Here is a 22,281-nt window from a genome sequence, read left to right on the forward strand (position 1 = left end):
AGCATCAAGTTTGGCAAACTCCCTTTGTTCACGAGACAGATGTTTGTGACCAAGAATTATGAAATTGGATTTCTGTTTTAAGCGGCTAATATCTTTGGCAAGATTGAACATCGTGGCCTGCGTGTCAATAAGAAGATCTCGCTCAGGGGACATATGCTCAAACTTCGCAGTAAGGTTGGAAGGAGCGCATGCACCAAGATGCAAAAACTGCTGAGTAAAGGTAGGCACATATATCTTAAAGAACTCATCAAATTAGTCCAGATTCATGTCAGGAGACAAAGAAAAGCTAGTAGGGATGTTAATTCGGGTACGCTTCTTGCAACTGGTATCCAGTGAAGGGGCATCAGTATACAAATAGGTGCGCCTTTGAAATGGTGGAAACTTGCGGGAAAGATTAGGATCAAGAATCGATTAACGGCAAACATGAGAATTTAGAGGTAGTATCCTCCCATGTCTGAGATGCCTGGTTCTCCGAAGCAAGGGCACTGTAACAACCCGGAAATTTCCAACCAAATTTAAACTTTAATCTTTATATGTTTCCGACACGATAAGCAATATTTGTTAAGTTAAATTGCAAGAATTTTAAACTATGTTCATACATTCATTCAACATCGACCATGTTCCAACGATTCACGAACCATTAAACGAATATGATTATATATGTATATGTGTATATATATTATAACTTGAAACGTAAACAAAATATTAGATTAAATACTTTATATGATTGTATCTGTTTCAAAATATTTATCAATGGAATTAGAAGATAAGATCAAATGATTGAATTATCAGATATATTGAATTATGATTACAAGTCTCTGTTGAAAGGCCCACATTGATTTGAGAAATCTTTCCGTTTTAACAATATTCGGAAAATGGTAAAGTGATTTATAAATAAGAACAAATTGTCAATCATTGAGAACTAGACAAAGGATAGTGGAAGATTGAATCTCATAAAGACTCGATTGATCTATTTAGTTTCAAACGTACAAAAACGTTTTCAGTTTAAAAAAACTTTATTATTAAAACGTATATAACTTTTATAAATATCTAGAACCACTTTTGACAACTCATTACTTAACTAGTATGATAAAGATAACGATATTTATATTTTATTTTATTAAATATATATAACGATTTAAATTAATATTATATATATTTATACGCGTATTATACGTACATAGTTTTATACTTTTACTATACTTAAACTTTACCTTTACTTTATTTTTACTTTACTTTAACTTTAATAATTCACTTTAATAATTCATACTTTAATAATTCACTTTAATAATTCATACTTTAATAATTCACTTTAATAATTCATTCTTTAATAATTCACTTTAATAATTCATACTTTAATAATTCACTTTAATAATTCATACTTTAATAATTCACTTTAATAATTCAAAAATCTATTATAAATAGAATTCAATAGGTTTCATTATTTCATAGAAACTTGAAAATATTTTTCTCTAAACTCTCTCAATCGATTTACATATATATATTTACTCCGTATTATTTCAAGATAGTATTAATATACATAAAATATTACGACAGAGTGCTGTCCGAGTGATTTCGAAATTGTTTTTCGAGTAGGATAGGATTAAGGAAATTATGGGTTATAGCTTTGGAGGTGATTGAGTATGGTTCATGGGTATGCTCGTGAGGTCAATATAGTGTTTATCATTTCCGTTGCGTCTACGTACCTTTCCTGCAATATTGAATCTCAATATTGATACGTGAGTACTCATAATTTAACTTTTACATACTAATAGTGTATCCCTGACTAGTGCTCGAGTATTTAGGATTATGCATGCTTGTACTTTTGATATTGCCCTTAGACAGGTTAGGTTGAATATTGAATTAGTTACACTTGCGGTTGAGATAAGGTATAAGATATGCATGTCCTTGGAAAGCTAGCGAAAAATTAAGGACTTTTCCTTTAGATATCGAATGGTTTCGATGAACGGATTAGAAGTTATAATCAATTGAATTTTCTATATTTTTATTAAAAATGATTATTATTATCGTCGTTTTTATCGTCGTTCTAGTTTTATCTTATTATTATCATTATTATTATCTTTATCAATAAAAGGAATTTATCATTAAAAATTGTTATTTTTTTTATTATTACTATCGTTATTATCGTTAAAGTTATAATTAGTATTATTATTATTATTATCCGATTATTATTATTATTAGTATTATTATTATTATTATCATTATTAATATATATATCATTATTTAAAAATGGATATTGTCATTGTTATTATTATTATTACTATTACTATTACTATATTATCATTAAGATAATTATTAGTATTATCGCTAAAAATGTTATAGTAACTATCATTATTAATATTAGTGTAATTAAAACAAATATTTGTAACACCTAATTATTTTGATTACTATTATTATCATTATTATGAACACGATATAAAAGATGATTAAAAGCTATTAAACGAAACGATTAGGAAATAATGAGTAAGAGTATCATGATAAAATTAAAATATTATAAGATATTGATTTAGATAAAATTATCGTTCTTATTATTTTTATCATTACTATTATTATTAAAAATATCGTTAGTATTAAAACTATCATTTTAACAAAAATTATCATTTTAATAGAAATGTCATTGTTACTATAAAATATCATTATTATTATTATTTTAAATAGAATTATTATTTTAAAGATAATATTGAAAATTATCGTAAATATTAAAGTTATCATAATTAGAATTATCGTTTTATCATAATGTCATCTTAGTAATTATAAATATTTATATTTTTATAATAATAATTATTATTACAAAATAATACAACTTTTACTTACTATCATTATAGATATTATTTTATCAAATAAATATGTGATACAAACATATTTTACTACGTGTAATAACTTACTTTTATAATACCTATCATATTATCTTTATGATATTAAATGAACCCTATAAATTTTATTACTTAATATATATAAAAGTATATTATATTATATAAATTTAATATAAAATTTTATTTATTAATAAATAAATTATATTATTTACTCTAATAAATCTTTTAAAAATATTTAAAAATATAAAACGACGATATTTAAACTATATATTAATCATGTATAGATTTTTGGAAATTATTTTGAGTCAAATTTACTTTTGTTGACTTTTGCATATTAGTCTCGAGCATTATGATTGTGGTACACTATGACTTGGCCTAATTTGTTAGACAAATATTGACCAACACATAATTATATATAATTAATTTAGGTTCGTGAATCCGAGGCCAACCTTGCACTTGTTCAATGACGTTATATGTATTTTTACTACGAAATACAGTATGGTGAGTTTCATTTGCCTTTTTACCCTTTATATTTTTGGGACTGAGAATACATGCGCTTTTATAAATGTTTGACGAACTAGACACAAGTAATTGAAACTACATTCTATGGTTGAATTATCAAAATCGAATATGCCCCTTTTTATTAAAGTCTGGTAATCTAAGAATTAGGGAACAGACACCCTAATTGACGCGAATCCTAAAGATAGATCTATTGGGCCTAACAAACCCCATCCAAAGTACCGGATGCTTTAGTACTTCGAAATTTATATCATGTCCGAAGGAGGATCCCGGAATGATAGGGGATATTCTTATATGTATCTAGTTAATGTCGGTTACCAGGTGTTCACCATATGAATGATTATTTTTGTCTCTATGCATGGGATGTATATTTATGAGAACTGGAAATGAAATTCTCGTGGTCTATTAAAATGATGGAAATAAATGATTATGATAAACTAATGAACTCACCAACCTTTTGGTTGACACTTTAAAGCATGTTTATTCTCAGGTGTTAAAGAAATCTTCCGCTGTGCATTTGCTCATTTTAAAGATATTACTTGGAGTCTTTCATAGCATATTTCGAAGAACGTTGCATTCGAGTCTTTGAGTTCATCAAATATTATTATTAAATCAATTTATAGTTGGATAGTGGATATTATGAAATGGTATGCATGCCTGTCAATTTTCGATGTAAAGAAATTTTGTCTTTTAAAAACGAATGCAATGTTTGTAAAATATATCATATAGAGGTCAAATACCTCGCAATGTAATCAACTATTGTGAATCGTTTATAATGTATATGAACGGGTCATTTCAGGCACGATTGTCAGAATCAACCTCCTGGTCAATTTCAATCGGCTTGCTAACATCTGCAAAAATCGGGAGTAGCATTTAACTTTACATGCAGATTAATTGTTATTGAATGTGTAAAGAAAGCATAACGAGTGCTTACCGATAATTGGCCTCTTTCTGGCCGCTTTTGATGTTTCCACAGCAGGAGACTGCTGAATTTCAACAAAAGAAGAGACATCAGTATCTCTTTCTTGACGCATGCTAGTTGTTCTGCGCTTTGAAGTTGCAGGAGCAGCTGGATTGGTTGGAACCTTAATAATCTCTGTTTGAACATCGGGGTCGGTATCATGCAGATCTTTTTGTCCAAAAACAACCCTATCAGACGCCTTCAACATCATAAACTCATTCAAATCCATTGCTGCAATACAAGACGAAATTAAAGTATAAGAAAAAGGGAGTTAAATATACGCCCAAGGTAATGCAAATAAAAAAGGGATATACCCTTTTTGTTTCTAATAATAACGGGACGCTTATTAGAGTGCGTTGAGTGGGTTGAAATGCAGCCAAGAACTAGTGGGACATTAGGATAAACGCGAGATGGAAGCAGTAGATTAAGGCAAGACTTATAAAATTTATCTTCCTCAGGAAGAATCGCCAGAGCTTTGTTTTTCTCTCCTTTTTTGCCATAATACAAGATAAGAATGCTGTTGTATTCTTCAGGAACGCAAGTAGCTTTAACAAAGAAAAAGGATTTTTTTTCCACATTCCCTTCACACCCTGTTTTGGGGTAACACAAAACTTGCAGACATTATCGAAAGAATACCATCTCTCTTCACTCATCGAAGCACAAAACAGGTTGGTAAAAATGGATAAAGAAGGTTTGCGACCGTTCGCACGACACCACATTTCAAATATAGAAATACGATTGGCACCATAAGGGTGCAGTTGGCTAATACCGATTGAATAATGACGAAGAACCTCCATGAAAAAAGGGGTAGGAGGAATACGGGTATTGCCGAGCTCCATGACCTTGTCATAAACAATAATCATATGCTCCGGCGGCTCGTTAGCCCGGTGGCCGCTTAAAGGGGCGATCGGAGAATATTTTCGATGGGAGGATATTGATCGACGATTCGGCGAATCTCTGTTTCAGTAATAGAAGATTCTATATCTTTCACGTTCTTATCAGAAGACATGATAGATCGATGCAAGATTTAAAAAGTAAATAAAAAGAATGAAGGAAAGAAAACACGGTCCTTCGAATAAACAAATACGAACGGAAAAGCAAATGGCTGCCGGAAAAAGAACAAAATTTGAAATGAGGGAGGAGCGTGAAAAACCCAAAAAAGGGTAAATTAACTATTTATAGGCAAAGGAAATTGAAAATGACAGGGTCAATTTCTGAGCGTACACGTGTATCAATCTAAAAAGTTGATTGAAAGTCGGCGTACGATAACAACTCTAGGCAGTTACATATGTTTTCATCATTATCTTTAAGATAAATAATGACAGTTGTCACCTCGGGTATAGGAATTACAGTCGAAAGGACGATTGTTCAACTATACGAATTTATTGCATTAAATGCAAACGGCGGTTGGTTACACATACACGCATATAATGTCCTACGTGTATTATCAATACATTTAAATGAGCAATTCTATGATCCGGTGTAATCATCGGGCATTGTTTTGTGGTACTATTTTATTTTAAATTAGTTCGACGCTATACACTCATTGACATTGTATATAACATCGAACTGGGGGGACTTGATGATACGCATATCCGCATGAGTACGCGGATTACGCATCCAAAGTCCTGAACCGCACACTAATTGCCACGTACAACATATGGCACGGGTATAGCCGCACTCTATGCCCCTATACCATCTGATGTGAGTTTCGTATATTTGCATAAGGGTCCAGTACATTCTAGAAGAATGTACGGTATAATTAATTCGGATTCTTTTCCTTAAATAACGAAAGTTAGTTAGGATGAGATCACATTTAATTAGGGAAGAGATTCTATCGAAACCCTAATTCGTGAGCCTATAAATACATAGCTCATAAACCCTAAAAACAGACTCGGTTACTCATACGTAACAAATAGCATACATATCGTCATCGTACGAACAAGCTTCATACGATCTAAAACGTAAAGACTTTCAGGTATGTCTCGAACTATAAAACCTTCATGTCTTTGGGTCACTCAACCCCGTATGCTGGGTTGTTGGTGGACTCTCAAATCGGCCACCCTATCGGAATCGAAACGATACCGATGTGGGTTATCCACGACTAAGTGTCGGAGATTCGAATATTGTTAGTCCTTAAACCCTATCATGCACTCAAACGTAGGTTCACATTGACCTCGTGAAAATATGCTTGATCAGTTATAAATTAGAATGGTCTTAGTTTCAAATCCGGTCCGCCTGCCCCTCGGGATGGTTAAAAGATCGGGTTCCTGTAATGCGATTTGGGTTTCCACCTGAACGCATGCGTGTATATGCAAATGATGAGTGTATTTGAAATAAATTATACACGATGCAAAAGTTGCCGTAAAAGAGAGAGAGAGAGAGCGAATTTAATAGTCCACGTTGTGATATCTAATGCAGTGTTATAAAATACGGAGTAAATAAAAATAAAATAAAAAGGAAGAGTACAAGTAGTATATTTTGGTAGTTGTATGAATTTGAATATATTTTGATTTTGGTGGGGACGAGACGGATGGAAGTAACTTGAAGTTAGCCAAAAGAGGCTGACACAACTCCACTCACTCACTCACTCACTCACTCACTCTCCTCTTCTCTTCTTTACTGTACCTCCATTGTTGCTTATTGTTAAACCCCTTTTCAATTTCAATTTCAATTTCAATTTCAAATGCAACCACCACTTTTCACTTCAATCCACTGAACCCACCACCCATATTCATTCTTCATCTCCGATGGCCAATTTCATTTCTACTACTTTAATTTTTTATTTCCTTACCTTTTACATTTACATTAATAATAATATTACTATTATTTCGGTTTCTGCTGCACATCACCAAACTCATCAAACTTTCATAGTTCCTGTTCAACACGACGCTAAACCATCACTATTTCCAACTCATAGACACTGGTACGTTTCATCTCTCGCTACTGCACTTATTCGGGACGACGACGTTTCCTCTCGTATCATTCACACTTACGACACCGTTTTTCACGGCTTCTCAGCAAGGCTATCACCTCTCGAAGCTTCCAAACTCCAATCTGTAGCTGGCATCCTCTGTGTTATTCCCGAACAAGTTCATCACCTCCATACCACGCGTTCACCCCAATTCCTAGGGCTTAAAACCTCCGATAGTGCCGGTTTATTAAAAGACTCGGATTTCGGGTCGGATCTAGTTATCGGTGTTTTAGATACCGGGATTTGGCCCGAGAGACAGAGTTTCAACGACAGAGGCTTAGGTCCTGTGCCAGTTAAATGGAAAGGCACGTGCGATGCCTCACCTACTTTTCCGGCGAGTTTATGTAATCGGAAGTTGATCGGAGCAAAACACTTCTCCGCAGGATACGAATCCACCAACGGAAAAATGAACGAAACGGTTGAGCATCGTTCGCCGCGAGATTCAGACGGTCATGGAACTCATACTGCTTCAATCGCCGCCGGCAGGTACGTTTTTCCGGCTTCAACCCTCGGTTATGCTCGTGGTGTCGCTGCCGGAATGGCACCGAAAGCTCGTCTAGCCGCCTACAAGGTTTGCTGGAATGCTGGTTGTTTTGATTCCGATATACTCGCCGCCTTCGATTCAGCCGTTTCCGACGGCGTAGACGTTATATCCCTAAGTGTTGGCGGCGTTGTTGTACCCTACTACCTCGATGCGATCGCAATCGGTGCTTACGGTGCTTCAGATCACGGTGTTTTTGTCTCTGCTTCTGCAGGAAATGGAGGTCCAGGTGGACTCACCGTAACAAACATAGCACCGTGGGTAACAACCGTCGGAGCCGGAGCAATTGACCGTGATTTCCCTGCTGACGTCAAGCTCGGAAACGGTAAGTTGATTCCAGGTGTGAGTGTATACGGTGGGCCCGCATTGGCGCACAATCATCTGTATCCGCTAATTTACGCGGGGAATGAAGGGGGTGATGGTTACTCAGCTTCACTGTGTTTGGAAGGTTCTTTAGATCCTAAATCCGTTGAGGGCAAAATAGTCTTATGTGATAGAGGTATCAATTCGCGAGCTACCAAAGGGGAAGTAGTTAAAAAAGCCGGCGGAATCGGTATGATATTAGCAAACGGCGTGTTTGATGGTGAGGGTTTAGTCGCTGATTGCCACGTGTTACCTGCGACATCTGTAGGTGCATCATCCGGCGACGAGATCAGGAGGTACATCATGTCATCTTTAAAATCTAAATCAAAAGATCAACCAAAAGCCACAATAATTTTCAAAGGAACCAGAATAAACGTTAGGCCAGCGCCCATAGTTGCTTCATTTTCTGCGCGTGGGCCGAACCCTGAATCACCCGAAATTTTGAAGCCTGACCTTATTGCCCCAGGACTTAACATTCTTGCGGCTTGGCCGGATAAAGTTGGTCCGTCAGGCCTTGCATCCGATAATCGTAAAACGGAGTTTAACATATTGTCTGGGACGTCAATGGCGTGCCCTCATGTTTCAGGGCTAGCTGCTTTGTTGAAAGCAGCCCATCCCCAATGGAGCCCAGCAGCGATCAGATCAGCATTGATGACAACTGCATATACTTTAGACAATCGAGGCGAAACGATGATCGATGAGTCCACAGGGAACTCATCGACGGTGATGGATTTTGGGGCTGGACACGTTCACCCGCAAAAGGCAATGGATCCTGGATTGGTATATGACATTAGTTCATATGATTATGTTGATTTCTTGTGCAATTCGAATTACACGACCAAAAATATCCAAGTAATTACCAGGAAGCATTCTGATTGTAGTAGAGCTAAAAAGGCTGGTCATACAGGTAACTTGAATTTCCCTTCAATAACGGCTGTTTTCCAACAATACGGGAAGAGGAAAATGTCAACTCACTTTATAAGAAGTGTAACGAACGTGGGTGAAGCGAAGTCAATTTACAGTGTGAGCATTAGTCGACCGAGAGGGATGAATGTGACAGTGGAGCCAATGAAGCTTGTTTTCAGAAGGGTGGGACAGAAGCTAAACTTTTTGGTGAGGGTGAAAGTTGTGGCGATGAAACTGTCGCCAGGGAGTTCGGTCACTAAGAGTGGATCAATCGAATGGTCAGATGGGAAACACATTGTCAGAAGTCCGGTTGTTGTGACAATGCAAGAACCTCTGTGAAAAATAATGGTTGCTTGCCGAGTGTTTGGTATTCATGGCCTTTGTTTGCTAGTAGTATGATTAGCAAGTAATGTAATGTAATGTAATGTAATGGTAGTATTGAGCTTTCTATTTCAGAAAGCATGTTGGTTGGATAAATATTATGAGTTGTAAAATACTGTATGTGATTTGTAGCATTACTATTTATATTTATTAGAGAAAAATACGAGGCCAGTTATATGGTTGGTTTTGGTAATGTGAAACTCACGTAGTGTGTCGAGATTAGATACTACTATTCAGGATCTAGTTACTTATCTGTATGAATTGTTATATGGCCATTAGGTTCTGTTCTGTACTTCTGTATAAGGCCAGGGTCACGGGTTTAGCTTCTTTGGCATGAAAACGGGTCAAGTTACTTTAATAATTTTGGATTCAATGCGGTGGATACTTGTAATATAGTCATTTGGATTTTAAGTCCAGCTAATATCATTAACTCGTGATTCATTGAGAGTTACATTGCGGATTGGTCCCCTTCACCAAGGCTGACTTCTAGTTGTAATCATAGGATAGGGAGGTAGATTAAACGACAAACTGTATGGATTGTTGTTTTTAAGTGTGTTATCACTCCCTATAATTACAACCATGCCGACACCTCAGCATTTCTTTCCATTACAATTTACAAATGAATAACAAATTTACTTTTAATCGTCACACTACTTCACAAAGCAAAATGTATAACATAATTTTTTTTTTTTTTTTTTTGAAAAGCAAGTAAAGTTTTATTAATATATCGAAAAGTTACAAAAGCCCTATAAACTATACAATGTAATGAAACCAAAGGAGAATATATATACAATTCATGAACGAGGGGGCCATTAAACACCATGGAACTTGAAACCACAAGCTGGGAAGAGGCAACCAGACAGTACCGCAAGTGCGATGACAAAGTTGGCTGCAACTACCCAATTAACCAAGTGAGTAATGGAGACCAAAGTTATGAATGTACTACCGAGTGGGGCTTTTGGATCCGATTAGCCAATGCTAGATCTCTGATGATTCGAGGATAAGTAGAAGGAGGGATTGACTAGCCATTGATGCCACATAATTGTTGTTTTTTTATGTCGTTTGGATATCCACGCGAATGATTGTGTTTGGATTTCGGATAAGATTGTGGCGACACACCAGTCTTTTTTACAGAAGACCTTGAAGTTTCGGTATTTTCAGATGATGTAAGTAGATGCCCATTTAATGGCTTGCCAGATGATGACACCATTTTGAGATGTAGCGAAGGATTGATTATTATAGGTTATGTCGAGGATGCTGGTGAAGGTGTTGTTAGGGAGGTTCCACCATTGTATAATTGAGTTCCAGATATTTGATGTTGCCGTGCAATGAAATAGTATGTGTTCAATAGACTCCACGTGTAAGTTGCATAACGGGCAAAGAAGTGTGTCGAGATCAATGCAACGTTTGTCGAGTTCTACGCATGTCGGAATTCTTCCATATAAAACTCTCCAAATGAAGATGTTAATTTTTTGGGGTATGAGCTTGTTTTTCGGTGTCGTTATGTGTGTGGTTGGTATGTCGAGTTTTAACATATTATTTACACCTTCAACGAATAAAAAGATGACACATGATCACAAATGGATGACATATACTTTTAACAGTGTATATGCCATCACAGTTGAATGGATGATATATACAATGTTAATGGTTATCATCGTGTTATCGCCATCACAATTGAATGGTGAATTGATCACCCAACTATTGAAAGTGCTCTAAGAGCAGTCCCAACGGTCTCGTCCACCTTCAGCCCAGGCCGCCGCCCAGCTGGGCGCCGATGGCACCACGGCCGCCCAGCCTTCGCCCAGACCGCCGCCCAGCTCACTCGTTCTCATTTTCGTCCTTTTTCAGCACATTTGTGGACGATGCGGAAGAGGGAGATGCAATAATCACAGGTACCTTTTGCTTTTGAAGTTGTACATGTATTTATTTAATTAATATAGTGGGTTCAATTTATTTGAGGGAGGAGTGTTATTGTTGTGAGTGTTTAGTCCTGGTTTAGTCCTGGTAAGGAAGTTGGATGGAGGTGCTGATGTGTCGCTGAATGGTTGGTTAGTCCTAGAAGAAACCATGTCTTGGTTGGGAGCACTCTAATAACACCAACCACAATTTAAGTTTAATTTTGAATTTGATAATTGTAATTCATAATTTGTGGTTAGAATTTAATGATCCAACTGAAAGTAGTACAAACATAGTACAAACATAAGCAGACTGAATCAATGTAAATATGGCCCATTGATGTTGCAGGTTTGGGCCCACTAAAGTGTCTCAAATTTATTGCAACGCGGATGAACGTGAGCTTTTCACTCAATCACTTTGTCCATTTCCTTGCAAATATTTAGTATGATCCATCACTTTGTCCATTTCCTTGCAAATGTTTAGTATGATACACCAATCATCCAATTATATAACAACAAAAGGTCCCGAGTGCCATTATTATTATTATTATTTTATTATTATATATACCTATATCTAAAAGGTAAAGTGGAAATGAATAGTCCTATTCATTTTTTCACTTTTCGCAAACTTAACCCCCTAACTTTCATTAAAATACAAATCGAACTCCCCATTTTATACGTATATTTTTCCCCAAATTTCACAAGCTTAACCCCTAATTTTTATTAAAATACAAATCGAACCCCCACTTTACTAACTTTTTTTTACTAATATTCAATTTTCACAAACTTAACCCCCTAACTTTTATTAAAATACAAATCGAACCCCCATTTTATACGTAACGTTTTTTCAAATTTCACAAACTTAACCCACTAACTTTTATTAAAATACAAATCGAGCCCCCACTTTACTAACTTTTTTTTTTTTAAAATAAAACCCAAACGCTAAAAGAAGCAACTTTCACAAAAGGAACAACCCTTCAATGTTATGTCTAAAAAAAATTCTTTTTTACAAAATAGATCAAGACTTTTTTTTAAACTCGCATTCAAAACGGAGCCCCCGCCGCGAAGCGAGGGCTCCACAACTATTATATACCTATATCTAAAAGAAAATGTGAAAATGAATAGTACTATTCATTTTCACTTTTTCCAAACTTAACCCATTAACTTTCATTAACATACAAATCGAACCCCCCACTTTATACGTAAATTTTTCCCAAAACTTCACAAGCTTAACCCCCTAACTTTTATTAAAATAAAATCGAACCCCACTTTACTAACTTTTTTTTTTTTTTTACTAATATTCAATTTTCACAAACTTAACCCCATAACTTTTATTAAAATACAAATCGAACCCCCACTTTATACGTAAAGTTTTTTCAAATTTCACAAACTTAACCCACTAACTTTTATTAAAATACAAATCGAATCCCCACTTTACTAACTTTTTTTTTTAAATAAAACCCGAACGCTAAAAGCAGCAACTTTCACAAAAGGAACAACCCTTCACGGAGCCCCCGCCGCGAAGCGAGGGCTCCACAACTATTATATCTAAAAGACATGGGGAAAATGAATAGTACTCAGGGGTACTTTCGACTTTTCGTTTTTTTTGTTTTTCAAATTGAACAACAAAACCCCCACACTTTATTCAAAAAATCAAACACCCCCCCCAAACAGGGGGATAAAGTGTCAAATACCCATTCTCATAAAAATCTTAAACAAAATCCACCCAAATATTCAACGGGCCATATCTTCGCGCTCGCAACGAGTTAAATTTTTCCGGCACCACCGTTAAACTCGAAATAATTTTAGGAGCACAATGTCACTAGCTATACGCAAAATGGACGTTTTTTAAAAAACGCTAAATATTTGGGGTACTTTTCATACACGTTAATTCTCCGTTAAATTTTTAAAAGTTGACAATTTCATAGCGAAACGTGGAGATGCACATATATTGTTAATTTAAAATAACATTTAAATCTTTTACGGGTTATACCTTTTGGTTCGACTCGAGTTGCGCTTCAACGACATCATCGTTAACCACAAAATAATTTTACAAACTAAACGCAATAAAATACATTGAAAACCGAACCCCCGCCGCGAAGCGAGGGCTCGAACACTAGTTTTGTTTAAAATTTGTCATGTCTGTGTCGTTTTAATTTTATTTTTTTTTCTAAAATTACGATTACTTTTAAAATTAGGGAACCTTCATCAATAAATGAAGGATCTTTAAACCAATACAATCAATCCAAATAAAAAAACGGCTCTCTAAAAGAAAACTTGCTAGAACCATAGACGATAACTAGACCTAGCTAACTCTAACCGAGCCACAAACAAATAAATCAACTCCTAAACCCAAAATTAAAACAACTAGAAACTGTCGAAGCATCATAAAAAGATACAAATTACCTGAAACAAGACAATTAACAACAAAACATCTACATGATCTAAAAGAACCAACCATGGAAACCAATCAAACTAAATTAACCGGCCTTGGCTCCACCATTTTGATTTCTTTCATCTGGTTGAGACGTCATTCCATCAACCTTATCAATGTGAACACGTTTGCCGTGTCGTTTTAATACCTGGGTATAAACTACCCATTCATCCCCACCCACGTGATTTGGTCAAACATTGTAGGCACACCCTTAACAACATATATATATATATATATATATATATATATATATATATATATATATATATATATATATATATATATATATATATATATATATATACACACACATTTAGTAAAGTTCAACATTCACTGTTAATAATAGAAAAATTTTGAACCGCGTTGCAGCGTAACATTTTAACGTCTTTTATGAAACTAATGTTGAGCAAGAATTGAGAAAAAATTGCGGAAAAAAAGAAAAGACGGTAAGGAGGACTCGAACCCAAGTCTTTTTCCTGTAGTGACCCGAACTTTTCCATGTTTATATATATTAAATGAAATTGTTATTTACATGATTAAGTGTTTTCAACACGTTAAGCAATCAAACTTGTTAAGACTTGATTAATTGAAATAGGTTTCATATAGACAATTGACCACCCAAGTTGACCGGTGATTCACGAACGTTAAAACTTGTAAAAACTATATGATGACATATATATGATTATATATATAGTTAACATGATATTATGATAAGTAAGTATCTCATTAGGTATTTTAACAATGAGTTATATACATATAATTGAGTTTATTGAATTAAGAAACTCGAAACGATATATATAACGATTATCGTTATAACAACGTCTTACTAAATACATATGAATTATATTAAGATATTGATACACTATGTTTAATCATGATAAATGATAAGTAAACATGTCATTAAGTGTATTAACAATGAACTACATATGTAAAAATAAGACTACTAACTTAATGATTTCGAAACGAGACATATATGTAACGATTATCGTTGTAACGATATTTAACTGTATATATATCATACTAAGATATATTATATATCATAATATCATGATAATGTAACAATTTAACATCTCATTAGATATAATAAACAATGGGTTAACAACATTTAACAAGATCGTTAACCTAAAGGTTTCAAAACAACATTTACATGTAACTACTAACGATGACTTAACGACTCAGTTAAAATGTATATACATGTAGTGTTTTAATATGTATTCTTACAATTTTGAAAGACTTCAAGACACTTATCAAAATACTTCTACTTAACAAAAATGCTTACAATTACATCCTCGTTCAGTTTCATCAACAATTCTACTCGTATGCACCCGTATTCGTACTCGTACAATACACAGCTTTTAGATGTATGTACTATTGGTATATACACTCCAATGATCAGCTCTTAGCAACCCATGTGAGTCACCTAACACATGTGGAAACCATCATTTGGCAACTAGCATGAAATATCTCATAAAATTACAAAAATATTAGTAATCATTCATGACTTATTTACATGTAAACAAAATTACATATCCTTTATATCTAATCCATATACCAACGACCAAAAACACCTACAAACACTTTCATTCTTCAATTTTCTTCATCTAATTGATCTCTCTCAAGTTCTATCTTCAAGTTCTAAGTGTTCTTCATAAATTCTATAAGTTCTAGTTTCATAAATCAAGAATACTTCCAAGTTTGCTAGCTTACTTCCAATCTTGTAAAGTGATCATCCAACCTCAAGAAATCTTTCTTATTTACAGTAAGATATCTTTCTAATACAAGGTAATACTCATATTCAACTTTGATTCAATTTCTATAACTATAACAATCTTATTTCGAGTGGAAATCTTATTTGAACTTGTTTTCGTGTCATGATTCTGCTTCAAGAACTTTCAAGTCATCCAAGGATCCTTTGAAGCTAGATCTATTTTTCTCATTTCCAGTAGGTTTATCCACAAAACCTAAGGTAGTAATTATGTTCATAACATCATTCGATTCATATATATAAAACTACCTTATTCGAAGGTTTAAACTTGAAATCACTAGAACATAGTTTAGTTAATTCTAAACTTGTTCGCAAACAAAAGTTAATCCTTCTAACTTGACTTTTAAAATCAACTAGACACATGTTCTATATCTATATGATATGCTAACTTAATGATTTAAAACCTGAAAACACGAAAAACACCGTAAAACTGGATATACGCCGTCGTAGTAACACTTCGGGCTGTTTTGGGTTAGTTAATTAAAAACTATGATAAACTTTGATTTAAAAGTTGTTCTTTTGGGAAAATGATTTTTCTTATGAACATGAAACTATATCCAAAAATCATGGTTAAACTCAAAGTGGAGGTATGTTTTCCAAAATGGTCATCTAGACGTCGTTCTTTCGACTGAAATGACTACCTTTACAAAAACGACTTGTAACCTGTATTTTTGACTATAAACTTATACTTTTCTGTATAGATTCATAAACTTAAGTTCAATATAAAATCATAGCAACTTGAACCACTCAAAACGGATTTAAAATTAAGAAGTTATGGGTAAAACAAGATTGAATATTTTTGCTTGTTGTAGTTACGTGAAAATTGGTAACAAATCTATATTAATCATATCCTAGCTAACTTATATTGTATTATACATGTATTCTAATATATTATGTAATCTTGAGATACCATAGACACGTATGCAAATGTTTTGACATATCATATCGACCCATGTATATATGTTATTTGGAACAACCATAGACACTCTATATGCAGTAATGTTAGAGTTAGCTATACAGGGTTGAGGTTGATTCCAAAAATATATATACTTTGAGTTGTGATCTAGCCTGAGACGTGTATACACTGGGCCGTGGATTGATTCAAGATAATATATATCAATTTATTTTTGTACATCTAACTGTGGACAACTAGTTGTAGGTTACTAACGAGGACAACTGACTTAATAAACTTAAAACAGTAAAACATATTAAAAAATGTTGTAAATATATTTTGAACATACTTTGATATATATGTACATATTTGTTATAGGTTCGTGAATTGACCAGTGGCCAAGTCTTACTTCCCGACAAAGTAAATATGTGAAAGTGAGTTATAGTCCCACTTTTAAAATCTAATATTTTTGGGATGAGAATACATGCAGCTTTATAAATATTTTACAAAATAGACACAAGTACATGAAACTACTTTCTATGGTTGAACGACCGAAGCCGAATATGCCCCTTTTACTTGGTAACCTAAGAATTAGTAAACCAGTCTACTAATTGACGCGAATCCTAAAGATAGATCTATTAGGCCCAACAAACCCCATCCGTTGTAGCGGATGCCTTAGTACTTCGAGTTTTTATATCATGTCCGATGGATGTCCCGAAATGATGGGGATATTCTTATATGCATCTTGTTAATGTCGGTTACCAGGTGTTCAAACCATATGAATGATTTTTATCTCTATGTATGGGATGTATATTGAAATATAAAATCTTGTGGTCTATTATTATGATTTGATAATATATAGGTTAAACCTATAATTCACCAACATTTTTGTTGACGTTTTAAGCATGTTTATTCTCAGGTGATTATTAAGAGCTTCCGCTGTTGCATACTAAAATAAGGACAAGATTTGGAGTCCAAGCTTGTATGATATTATGTAAAAACTGCATTCAAGAAACTTATTTTTGATGTAATATATTCTTATTGTAAACCATTATGTAATGGTCGTGTGTAAATGGTATATTTTAGATTATTATTATTTGATAATCTACGTAATGCTTTTTAAACCTTTATAGATAAAATAAAGGTTATGGTTGTTTTAAAAATGAATGCAGTCTTTGAAAAATGTCTCATATAGAGGTCAAAACCTCGCGACGAAATCAATTAATATGGAACGTTTATAATCAATATGAACGGGACATTTCATTCCACTACAAACGAATGAACTTATGACTTCCTCTTCCCATCCACTTGATATAATAAGTTGCGTTTGTTTATTATATAATCCGTATATGTTGTTCTTTGGAAAAAAAACTCCGTTTCGAATATATTTAGTTGCGTTTTGTTCGTAAAATTTTTTCTAGTTGAACGGTGGTGTCGGAGAAACCTAAATCGCGATGAAAAAAATAAATTTCATCATAAAAATTGGGTTTAGTTATTATTATATGAAATTCTAAAGTTACATTTTAGCCCTTAAATTTGTCATTCATACCCAACTTTTACCCCTATATAGTTACAAACTTACAATTGTTACCCCTTATATATATAGTGCATTTGGCACAAACCTACCTTGCCCTAAAAGACACTTATTTGAGAATTTTTAAGATGAAATGATCGTAATCATAATGTCTATCGATAAGTATATATATAAATAAAAGAATATTAAAAAATATTTATACATAACTTGAGATGGGGTACATGTATCATCATTAAATTATCTTACTATATATCAATAAATGGGTTGTGTTGTCGTTTTATATTTTATTTTTTAGTGACAAATTTTCGTTTTGATTACCGAGTTTTTAAATATAGTGGGCAACATGTTTCTTTGTTTGTTTTACTACACAAACATGAAATCATTCCTAACGACATATCTGCAATCAACATCTCTCTCTTTAAAACTGAAATACCCCAAATCCTTTTCACGATCAATTTTGCCTTCATGCTGCCGTATTAACCGACGCCACTATCGAATGCAAAGTATCAGTTAGTTTGCAGCAACGCGCAAACCAGATCAATTTATAGTTCTTAATAATAAGACCATAAATCCTTACGCCTACAACCTATCTCGTATGCATATTAACAAGTCGACAAAAAACAAGCTCCAAATGGATTTAGATACCAAATAACAAAAAAAGTCACCTAAATCAACCGGTTTCCAACAAAGAAACACTAATTTCAGTTGGTACTGTGACGACCCGGAAATTTTCGACCAAATTTAAACTTTATCCTTATATCAGTCCGACACGATAAGCAAATTCTGTAATATTGAAATCTCAAATACTTTGAATTATGTTCATGTGACCAATTACCCTTCCACTGTTCTCGACGATTCACGAACCATTAAATGGATATGATTATATATATGTATATATATTATAATTTGAAAATGTAAACAAAGTATTAGACTAATAATACTTTACATGAACGTATTTGTTTCAAAATATATTTAAAATAATTATCGACGGAATTAAAAGATAATATCAAAAGATTGAAATATCAGATACATTGAATTATGATTTCGAGTCTCTATTTAGAGGTCCACTTTGATTTAAGAAACCTTTTCTTTTTAACGGTATTCAGAATATTTAGTAAAGTGATTTATAGATAAGAACAAAAGTGACATTAACAAAGATTAGACAAAAGTTAGTGGAAGATTTAAATTACATAAGAATCAATTTACTTAATTTCAAATGTACGAAAACATTTTTCGATATAATAGAACTAGACTATTAGTGTCTTTGTTTAAATAACGTATGTTGGAATATGAGTTGCTGAATATATAAATAACTTGCAACGTATATTTAAAACGTACTCATTAAATATATATGTTTTCAAATTGGTTTAGTACACGATAGTAACACTCGCTTAGTGATGCGATTGATATTTAAAAAGTTAGTACATAAATGAATGGTATTTATTTAAGTTTTCAAATGAAAACGTTACGAGTTATAATATTTTTTTCTAAACGATTTTAAAACAAACTTTGAAATATAATTAGTTTTGAAAAGTCAAATATTATATCATTAGATAAATATTTCAAACATATATATATTATGTATAAATTTATAATTCTAAATAAATAAATAAATATATATATATATATATATATATATATATATATATATATATATATATTAACTCAGTCATAAAATGTTCTGAATTAAAATAATATATTTGGATAAACAACGAGCCACTGATTTATAAAAGCAAATGACCACAACACTCAATTATATAAGTTACATTTTTCATAAAATAATTTATCGATGATTAAATCTAAATTTTGATAATGGTACCTATCACTAAATGTAAAGGGCTAGTTTTCTAAGCGTACGAAACTTCGTTTGAAAAACCGGAACCAGGACATTAGTCGAGCGACAACGTACAAGTCATCGGAACTAAAATTACAAGTCAACTGTGCACGGGAATATAATATAATATATAATTAATCGTATGAATTAAATATATATTTATATATAATATTATTAAATAAAAGGGTACGTAAGTTTTTTTTTCAAAATCACGGGTCATAAAGTGATGACCACTTTTTCCATACCATACATCACACGTTTTTATTTTTTTATTTTATTTTTATTATTTATTTATTTATTATACTATTATAATTATATAATTATATTATTATTATATGACAACTTATGAAAATGAATGACACTTCTATAAATTTATTCGGTTCTGGTCCTGGAAGCTGAACTATCTATCCATCTTTCTCTAATCTCTCTATACTCAGTAATATTTATTTAATTATTATTATTATTACTATTATTATTATTATTATTATTAATATTATTATAATTATTAGTATTAATATTATTATTATTAGTATTTATACATAAAATACTACGACGGAGTACTGTTCGAGTAATTTTCAAAACTAGTTTGCGAGTAGGATAGGGCTAAGGAAATTATGGGTTATAGCTATGGAGGTGATGGGTAATGTTCGTGGGTATGCTCGTAAGGTCAATCTAGTGTTTATCATCTCCGTTGCGATTACGTAGCTTTCCTGCAATATTGAATCTCAATATTGATACATGAGTACTCATAATTTAACTTTTATATATTAATAGTGTATCCCTGACTAGTGCTCGAGTATATAGGATTATGCATGCTTGTACTTTTGATATTACCACTAGATAGGTTATGTTGAATCCTGAATTAGTTACATATGCGGTTGAGATAAGGTATAAGATATGCATGTCGTTGGAAAGTTGGCGAAAAATTAAGAACTTTTCATTTAGATATCGAATGGTTTCGATGAACGGATTAGAATTTATAGTCAATTGAATTTTTTTATTATTATTATTAAAAAAATGATTATTATTATCGTCGTTCTAGTTTTTATCTAATTATTATTATTATTATTATTATTATTATTATTATTATTATTATTATTATTATTATTATTATTATTATTATTATTATTATTATTATCATTATCAATAAAAAGTATTATCATTAAAAATTGTTATTTTATTATTATTACTATCGTTATCATCGTTAAAGTTATAATTAGTATTATTATTATCATTAAAATAGTTATTAGTATTATCATCATAATATTTATTATCATTAATATTATTATAATTAAAACTAATATTAGTAACACCTAATTATTATGATTACTATTATTATCATTAATATGAACACGATATAAAAGACGATTAAAGCTATTAACAAATTGATTAGGAAATAATGAGTATGGGTATCATGATGAAATTTAAAATATGGTAAGATATTGATTTAGATAAAATTATCGTTTTTCATTATTTTTATCACTATTATTATTAAAAGTATTATTAATATTAAAAATATTATTTTTACAAAAATTATTATTTTTAATAGGAATATCATTGTTAATATAAAATTTCATTATTATTATGAATAAGAATTATCATTTTATCATAATACCATTTTTCATAAATATAAATATTGTTATTATTATTAGTAGAATAATAATAATTATTATTACAAAATAATACAACTTTTACTTACTATTATTATTATTATCGATATTATTTTATCAAATAAATATGTAATACAAAGATATTTTACTACGTGTAATATAATTACATTAATACTACCTATCATATTATTTTTATAATATTAAATGAATTTTATAAATTTTATTACTTAAGATATATAAAAGTATATTTTTATTATATAAATTTTAATAATAAATGAATTATATTATTTACTCTAATAAAATCTTTTAAAAATATTTAAAAATATAAAACGACGATATTTAAACTATATAATAATCATGTATAAATTTTGGAAATTATTTTTGAGTCAAATTGACTTTTGTTGACTTTTGCGTATTAGTCTCAAGCATTAGAATTGTGGTACACTATGACTTGACCTAATTTGTTAGGCAAATATTGACCAACATATAAATATATATAATTAATTTAGGTTCGTGAATCCGAGGCCAACCTTGCACTTGTTCAATGACGTTATATGTATGTTTACTACGAAATACAGTATGGTGAGTTTCATTTGCTCCCTTTTTAAATGCTTTTGCAACATATATTTTTGGGACTGAGAATACATGCGCTGCTTTTATAAATATTTTACGAAATAGACACAAGTAATCGAAACTACATTCTGTGGTTGGATTATCGAATCGAATATCACCCTTTTAGCTTGGTAGCCTAAGAATTAGGGAACAGTACCCCTAATTGACGCGAATCCTAAAGATAGATCTATGATCCTAACAAACCCCATCCGAGGTACGGATG

The 22,281-nt window shown here is 32.1% G+C and overlaps 1 protein-coding gene across 1 annotated transcript; it reads left to right on the forward strand.

The window, feature by feature from the left end:
- Window positions 1-6,838: 6,838 nt before the first annotated feature.
- On the forward strand, window positions 6,839-9,663 carry LOC139865715 (subtilisin-like protease SBT1.5). Its single transcript, XM_071853793.1, has one exon. It carries the CDS (start codon window positions 7,065-7,067, stop codon window positions 9,435-9,437), a length of 2,373 nt encoding a protein of 790 aa, XP_071709894.1. The 5' UTR covers window positions 6,839-7,064; the 3' UTR covers window positions 9,438-9,663.
- Window positions 9,664-22,281: the final 12,618 nt, after the last annotated feature.

Source organism: Rutidosis leptorrhynchoides, chromosome 9, assembly GCF_046630445.1.
Source record: "Rutidosis leptorrhynchoides isolate AG116_Rl617_1_P2 chromosome 9, CSIRO_AGI_Rlap_v1, whole genome shotgun sequence".
Classification (NCBI taxonomy): Eukaryota; Viridiplantae; Streptophyta; class Magnoliopsida; order Asterales; family Asteraceae; genus Rutidosis; species Rutidosis leptorrhynchoides.